Source organism: Stegastes partitus, unplaced genomic scaffold (assembly GCF_000690725.1).
Source record: "Stegastes partitus isolate 25-593 unplaced genomic scaffold, Stegastes_partitus-1.0.2 Scaffold1421, whole genome shotgun sequence".
Lineage (NCBI taxonomy): Eukaryota > Metazoa > Chordata > Actinopteri > Pomacentridae > Stegastes > Stegastes partitus.
This window is the reverse complement of record NW_007579152.1, coordinates 177709-185788: the sequence shown is the minus strand read 5'-3', so window position 1 is coordinate 185788 and position 8080 is coordinate 177709. Positions and strand designations below refer to the sequence as shown.

The following is an 8080-nucleotide window of genomic DNA, read 5'->3' as shown; positions in this document are numbered from 1 at the left end:
CACCGCTTATTATTTATTAAACTGTTTGAACAGAAATGGCAATCAAACTTGGCTTTGGAGAAAATAGAAGCGCATAACGGTGAGAGATTTTTTTTAATTTCTTGCATAAAAACCCTTCCCACCAGGTTTTTTTTTTCTTCTCTCTCCTAAGGGAGGCGCGGCTATAAGGACGAGAAATGATGAATTATGATCCGCCCTCTAGACACCAGCTCAGGAGAAAGCACTGACTGACACACACACACACAGGAATCCTGGAGGAGAAAGAAAGAATAGCAGTGCGTAAAAGTGAAAGAAGCTCCCGGACGCAGACATGCGCTGGAAAAGTGAAGTCAAAGTCGAGTGTTGCATCGTGAACGACACCGACAGCGGATCTCTGCTGTCCAACGACGATGAGGTGAGTGGAGCAGCTTCCAACTTCTTGATCAGCGGTTCAATATTAGTGGGGGGAAATTGCTTCGCTCAAATTAAACCGGAGTGGGCTTCAGTGCGCCATTAGGAGCCCGGCCTCTATAAGCTTGACAGCTCAGTATTTTCACAATTTGAAGAAATGTCAAAGAAAATTAGCCCTCCCTGAATTCTGCAATTAAAACTCAAGTAGTTAATGAGACCTCTTCACCTTTTGGTTGCCCCGGGTAGACGTTTGTGGCGAACTCAGCCTTTTTAATTGCTGTTATTAAATAAATCAATCCCCCCCATTTTTTTTTTTTTTTGTCCCCCCTTCGAGACGTCGCGCTGGTTTTCTGATTGACGCGTAAAATTGGTGTGTTGGTTTGGTTTTTTAACCGCAGCGGCGAAGAGAGAGAGAGAGGGAGAAAAAAAAAATCCACAGCTCAAGAACATAATGCGCATAGGATAAGTAGCCTGTTAGTTCAAGTGTTGTCTGTTTTTGTAAGTAATGACTATCCTTCTCTTTTAAATGTCATTTTGGTAATCGCCGGCGTTGTCATGGTGAAAAGTGAAAGGCATGATATTTATGGGGAAGGCGCAGGGGGCATTTAAGGCAGCTGCCTCAGGGTGACAGACCGACCGGCATCCTCGAGCCCCGCCGCTCAGCTTCTCGTCATGTGTGAGGATTGCAAAGGAGACGAAGAGCTGCTAGGCAAATGCACTGAGGACAGGAGAGACATAATGGTAGGAGGAATGGGAGATGCTGTGGCTGATTTATTGTCCGGTAGGCATTTTTGGATGGAGGAAGTTTTTTTAAAAATGGCTTTGAATTCGAAAAAATGCGCATTTTGGGTTAGAAAATAAAAAATATTCACTCCAGATTTACTCCTAAACAGAGACTCAATCCGAAAGACAAACTTTTTCTGTCTTATTTATCACAGAAATCTCCTAATTTTGCGTTTTAAATGTGAGTTCTGCTCATTTCTTAACAGTTTCTTCCAACGGGTTTATTCTTATTGGGAAAAAAAAAAAAAGTTTAGACCAAAGTAAATGATTTTCACACTGAGAGTTTAGCCACACGTGAAGCGAGTTCAAACACATTATCGTAGCCGTGCTGCAGGTTCGGGGTGGATGCGTTCCTGTGCGTAATTTTCTAACCGCAGGTCTGGTCTCTTCAGGGCGCGCCGGTGGAAGTTCTGGATGACGACGCGTCGTCCCTACAGGCGATGGCATCTGCGCCTCTGCTGGGGAGAACCGTGTGTGCGAGCTGCAACGAGGAAATAGTGGATAAATATTTATTAAAGGTAACCGGTTGCACTTTTCCTTTTTTAAATTATTTTTGGTGCGTTTATATTCTGTGCGCTTTTCTCGCCTAATTTCTTTCCCCTCCCTCCTCCTTCTCCTCCTCCTCTGTAGTTTGGATTTGTTTTTGTTTTTTGTAAATGTGCAGGCCCACCTTTGAACTGATTGACTTTCGCTAATTTCTCACATCTTGGCTTTAGGTTAACGACTTGTGCTGGCATGTGCGCTGTCTCTCGTGCAGCGTGTGCCAGACTTCGCTTGGCAGCCACACGAGCTGCTACATCAAAGAAAAGGAGGTTTTCTGTAAACTCGATTACTTTCGGTAGGTGCATCGGCTTTTATTTGAGGTCATCAAACGAAAAATTAAAGTAATCCAAACGAAATTTTGCTGCAAACAAATCAACCAAATTACGATCCGTTCGATAAATTGGCTGCAGTTAATATTGGAAGATGATTAGAACCATTAATGATCATTTTAAATACAACTAAAATATTTATAGAGGGATGCTTCTTAGTGCAGACATTTATTTAATTCAATTTGCCATTAAACCATCAGTCCAAATTGTAATTTTATTTATTTTTAATCAAGATATTAAAAATAAAAATCGAAAGACAGACTGATGTAGAGGATTTTAGCAGATAATATGGAATCATTAGATTGAATATTTAATGAAATAGAGACTAAAGATTTTAATTGTATTGATCAAATCTAGCAGGCCTTTATTCTACCACATATTTCTAAGGGTTTTCCTGCAGAGCTTTAGACTAAATAAGCTGATTCTGGTGGGAAACATTGGCCTAAAAATAAAGATAAGTTCATAAATAAATAGTGATTTTAAACTGTCATGAGTGTGTCGAAGCCATCAGGCGGCTCACTGAGACCTTTACCTGCAGAAGATACGGCACCTGGTGCGCCTGCTGCGGCCGGAACATCCACTCCACAGACTGGGTCCGCCGGGCCAAGGGCAACGTCTACCACCTGGCCTGCTTCGCCTGCTTCTCCTGCAAGAGGCAGCTGTCCACCGGGGAGGAGTTCGCCCTGGTGGAGGGGAAGGTGCTCTGCAGGGTCCACTACGACTGCATGCTGGACAACCTGAAGCGGGCCGTGGAGAAAGGTGAGGCTGGAGAGCTTGGTTGATTTTGTTAAAAAAAAATAAAAAATGTAGCGTTAAATATCCAATGCGCAAACAGCTGTTTTGTGTTTTAATGTGACGCACTGCTTTGCTGCAGGCAGCAGCGTGAACATGGAGGGAGCTGTGCCCACCGAGCAGGAGATCAACCAGCCGAAACCCTCCAAGAGAGCCCGGACCAGCTTCACCGCTGACCAGCTGCAGGTCAGGCTCATCCAGCAGCATCGTTCACAACACAAACTGTACAGATGCATGTCGATTTCATTTATTCGTTTCCATTTATCTAGAATAGGAGGATGGATGAGTAGAGCTTCACTTTAATTCTAGGTGTTTGGTGTTTTGATTCAGTAAAAATGACTCAAATTCTGCTGAGAAAAAACACAGAATTCTTTCATTTTATGGCCTAAAAATCAGTTTAAATTGAAGATAATAGCACAAATAAATGAGTCAGGGTTGTCTTTTTGATGCACCTTTTTTTTTTTTAGAAGGAGAAATCAAAACCCCTTACTTAAAATATTACCAATATGTGTAGTTATTTTTTTCCCCATTTAATAGTTTCCATATTCACATGTGCAAAATCTACAATAGAGAAAAAATCTGATTTAGTCTCAGTGTCCATGTTGGAGACACGGATTCATTAGTTTTTGTATTTAATTGTGAGGTTCTTTTTTTCTCCTTTTGAAGAAAACATGTAACACAAATGTAAAACTAAACATTTATGTTGATCAAAAACTCATTTAGTAATTATTTAAATGCACACGAAGAAGCTGGTTTTGAATTATTTTGTACTGATTTCATTTCTCAGTAATAATGATTAGTGTGCACTGGGCTCACACAATTACATTGTTTATTTATTAACTAACATTATGTCACTCATAAATGATTTCTGTCTATGTAGAGAAAGAGAGATGTCCAAAATTGAATGAAACGTTATACACCTGAAGTCACTCTGTTGAATTACTGAGTGTGTTTCTCTTCACAGCAGGTTCTTCTGATCTGCAGGTGAATCATGTCATTCCTCAAGAGAGAAACCCTGTTTGATTTTCTTCTACCTGTGCACATGCAGGTGATGCAGGCTCAGTTTGCTCAGGACAACAACCCAGACGCCCAAACACTGCAGAAGCTGGCGGAGCAGACGGGCCTCAGTCGAAGAGTCATACAGGTCAGTGAGGGTGCAAGAGGAGGAGAAAAAACAACAACAGATGACGCATGTTACAGGATGATACTGCAACTTAGAGACACAATACTGTTAGAACTGTTTCCTTGCGTGCGAAGGTGCATGTTGTGTCTGTTGGAAGTGTGTGTGTGTAAAGAAAGGTTTTATTTACAAATGGAGTGAATGCTTTAAAAAAAGAAGCTCAATATTACCTTTCACACAAGCTAATTAAAGTTATTTAAGTGTGCAATAAAAGTAAGAATTGCTTTCTAGTTACAAATCTAAAGCCGTGTCACACAGCTTTATACTCATAGTTGTAACAATTAGAATCCAGTTTCATCTGCATCGTCCAACACAATGTGACCTTTTAGAAAAACTCCCCTCGGACAGGTTTGTTCCTGCTCTGGAAGGATAGAAGAGTGGAGCTAAGAGTCACTTTACTTCTAGATTTGTAGTTTTCTCCTCCAGTCAGAATGGATATGGGTGTTGTTATTGTAATCAAGCTTGGCTAGGGAGTTCAGTTATTCTTATTTAGGTATATTTTTTGTAACTCTCGGCCTTCGTTTGGTTTTATTTGGTTCTTTGATTTAGCATCATCCCAGCCTTGTTTTCTTTGTATTGTCACAGTTGTTGGTTTTAATGACATTACTGAGCAATAACCTGCTTTACCTCAACCCAACACACCTGGTTTGTGTTGCATCCAGCTGACCTAGAGGCTGGATGGTAACGAGTTCCACAATTCTGTTGAGAAAATAATGAATTCTTTCATTTTTGGCCTCATACAGCCCAGTTTGAAGAAAAGATGACAGCAAATATTAAATGAATTGGGAAAAATTTGTTAAGGAAGAAAAGGAGAAATTAAAAGTATTAAGTTTAAAATATTGTCAATATGTGTAAATCTGTTTTTTAAACGGCAGTACAGCAAATATAGTTGTGATATTCAGATGTGCAGAAGCATCAATAGATGAAATGATGTCACTTACCACCACACAGGAGTCAGTCCATCAGCTACTGTGATTCACTAAGTGTAGTTCCATCTTCCAACAGAGTGTGACCCTTTGGAGAAAACACACCTTGGACAGACTTGTTCCTCCTCTGTCTCTAGTTATGGTTCTGCAACAATACATGTTTAAACATAACAAAACCTCTTACAAGGAAGGCAAAAAAAAAACCCCAGTGGTTTTACTCATCAGGGTAAATGTGACTCCCTCACTGTAACTCAACAAAGACAGATTTTTTTATTTTAGCAGAGAGATAACGGCTCGTTTGATCCACAAGCTGACGTAACCGCGGGTGTTTCTGTCACTGCTTGTTGATTGTTTGTCCCGTTAACTCAGGTCTGGTTCCAGAACTGTCGAGCTCGCCACAAGAAGCACGTGAGCCCCAACCACACCTCCAGCGCGCCCATGACCTCCATGCAGCCCAGCCGGCTGTCCCAGCCCACCCCGACCCCCGAGGAGCTGCAGTACACGGCCTACGGAGGCCCAGAGGGGTCCATGCTCTCGGCGCTGCACTCCTTCATAGACAGTAAGAGCTTTTGTCACTTCTTATGGCTGTATTGTGCACTGCTGGGGATGTTTACACTCCTTTAGAGCTCACTGTCTGGGACATTTTACATTATAATTACCCCACATTGGACAAGGATGTGAATATACGCCTGTGATGTGAAATAGTCACATCACAATAAAAATGTTTCACGAGTTGACATTTATGGAATTTGACAACAGCCATGTATTTTGAGAGTATTACTAGATCAGCTGGACGAGTTTATCTGTGATCTCCTGGTGTATTTGCAGCAACTAAAGCATCAGACACTCATATCAAAGCAATAAGATCAATATCATTTGCAGGATTACTTCTCAGTAGTTTGTCCAATATCAGTTTCCGTATCATGTGGAGCATTTCATTTCATGTGCAAGATTTCATGTTTTCATTTCTCAGGTGTAATATTTCATTAGAATTTGTAACATCTCATTTTTTATTTACAACATTTTGATTTCATGTGCATTTTTTCACTCTAATGTAAAACACTGTCAGTGCAATGGGCAACATCTCATTTGCAATTAGTGCAATACTTCATTATCATGTGTGATATTGCCTCAGTATGACTGCCAGCATTACTATTATGGTTCTATTCTAGTCTTATTCGAGCTCACTTACTTTATTTCAGTAATGCATCATACCTAAATTTTATTTCCACTTTTAGGCATTGCATTTCTTATGTCTGTTTTTTCCCTGAGCAATATCTGGCACCAGTTTGATCTCATTTTAACTGAACCTTTACAGTCAGAAGCCATAAGTAGTTTAATATAAGACAGAATCTTATTAATCCCAAAGAAAATTCTTGATTGCAGACACACACGTCTACATTCTAGTGTAAATGCAGACTAAGAAACATACAAGCTTTGTGTGTTTGTTGGATGTTTTGTTCGAGAAACATAAAAAAAAAATAGTGAAAGGAGGGAATAAAGAGGTTTTCTAAAATATGAGGCTATAAGATAAATTAAAAGTAAAGATGAACTGATTATTTAAAAACTTAAAAAATTATACAAATGTAAATTTTCCCCTTTAAATAATGATAATGAACTTCCAAACAGCATTAGTCGTCCATAAACCTGGGATGAAAAGGATGCAACTATTTAAAATGATCAAGCTATTTTGTGTTTTTCACTTTTTTTTGTATTTATTACAAACAAACATGATATATTTTCATTAAATATTGGACGATATGGAAGCTTTCAGACAGTGGAATCAAACCGATTGCCTTCACGAAGCTGCTCCACGTGCAGATGTTTACATATTGACATAACTGGTTACTGGACTTACTGTAATAACCGTCTTTGTGTTCCTGCAGTTCACTCTCCTCCCTCCATGTTTCAACCGCTGCTGCCGGCCCACGCCATGACCTCGCTGCCTGTGTCTCACGCCTGAGCTGCACACAAAAAAAAAAACACACACACACTCACACAAACACACAAAGCATCCTCAGACTTCGCCAACGTTCGTCCGCCGCCACCAGCAGCAGCTGCAGTATTCTGTATTCAGTATTCCATGGTAAATATAATTTGATTTTCAGTGAACCATAAAAAACCTTTTCTCTCTTCTCAAACCGCCGGTAACTCATCACCACATGTTTATATATTGTTTTAAAAATTCTGGACGGTTCTGACTTGCTGTCCTGAATGTACTGTACGACGTGGAACCGGAAAGGTCTCGGTGTACCTCATAGGATGGTGACACATGACATTCTAGATTTCTATTATTTGTTTGTGTAGTTGGTGACAAAGTTTGACCGTGCTCCTCTACGTGAAAGCTACCAGACCCAAAATATCAACTCCATATGAAGATGAACTTGAACTTGTATGTATAGCAGTGTTGGAATTTAATTTATTGTACGTGTACGTCTGTTTTGAGAATAAATGTCTAATTTCACAAACCTGGGAGATGAGTGACTGAAAACATATTTTGCACAAACATGGTGCCACTTTTACACTTTAGCAAGAAAGTCATTTTAATCAAGTGTGCATAGTGGAGAAACTATTTACTGATGAAAGCACTAGTAAGACACATTCATTTCTAAAAGATGAACCTAAACACGGGTGATTCATTCCATTAAAAACACTACTTTAGTGTATGAATAAATATCAGGGACACGTTTATACTGTGGACTTTCTGGGTAAATGAGCCTGGAGGGCTCATAACTGCAACTTCTGACTTTAAAGAGTTTGTGGTAAGAAAACTGACTCACATTTTACCAAGAGAGAAGTTTAACTTGTGTCTGCTTGTTGACTGTGGTTGACCAAAAGAATCTAATTTCCAGACATGGGAGGGAGCGAGAGGCATATAAAAACAGAGTTTTTTCTTTTTTATCAGATCTCAGGTATTCCCCCGATGGGAACCAAACCTGAGCTACATGCACAGAAAGACACAATTCAACAGGGAGTACGGTAGTGTTTCAGTATAAAAAAAACACAACATAGCACATCGGTAATATGCCCCACTGAGCACTACATGCATCATTTGTCTTCTTTCAGGTACACAAGCTGAGTTGTTTTGCTTTCATTGAATGTTACGACGTTCGTGTCCCGGCGTGTTCGGCTCGAAT

The 8080-nt window shown here is 40.0% G+C and overlaps 1 protein-coding gene across 1 annotated transcript; it reads left to right on the top strand.

Annotated features, from left to right (window-relative positions):
• The first annotated feature begins 261 nt into the window (after positions 1-261).
• LOC103370423 (LIM/homeobox protein Lhx8) lies at positions 262-7398 on the top strand. The gene is made up of 8 exons (XM_008299478.1): positions 262-394; positions 1566-1691; positions 1890-2011; positions 2584-2804; positions 2920-3023; positions 3886-3981; positions 5313-5502; positions 6830-7398. Exons 1-8 carry the CDS (start codon positions 311-313, stop codon positions 6904-6906), a joined length of 1020 nt encoding a protein of 339 aa, XP_008297700.1. The 5' UTR covers positions 262-310; the 3' UTR covers positions 6907-7398.
• Positions 7399-8080: the final 682 nt, after the last annotated feature.

Bases quoted from the DNA above. Each gene is read 5' to 3' on its own strand.
- LOC103370423 (XM_008299478.1), top strand. From the start codon at position 311: ATGCGCTGGAAAAGTGAAGTCAAAGTCGAGTGTTGCATCGTGAACGAC. The intron at 2,012-2,583 runs GTAGGTGCATCG...CTTTACCTGCAG, and splicing joins TGTAAACTCGATTACTTTCG to AAGATACGGCACCTGGTGCG. The intron at 5,503-6,829 runs GTAAGAGCTTTT...GTGTTCCTGCAG, and splicing joins GCTGCACTCCTTCATAGACA to TTCACTCTCCTCCCTCCATG.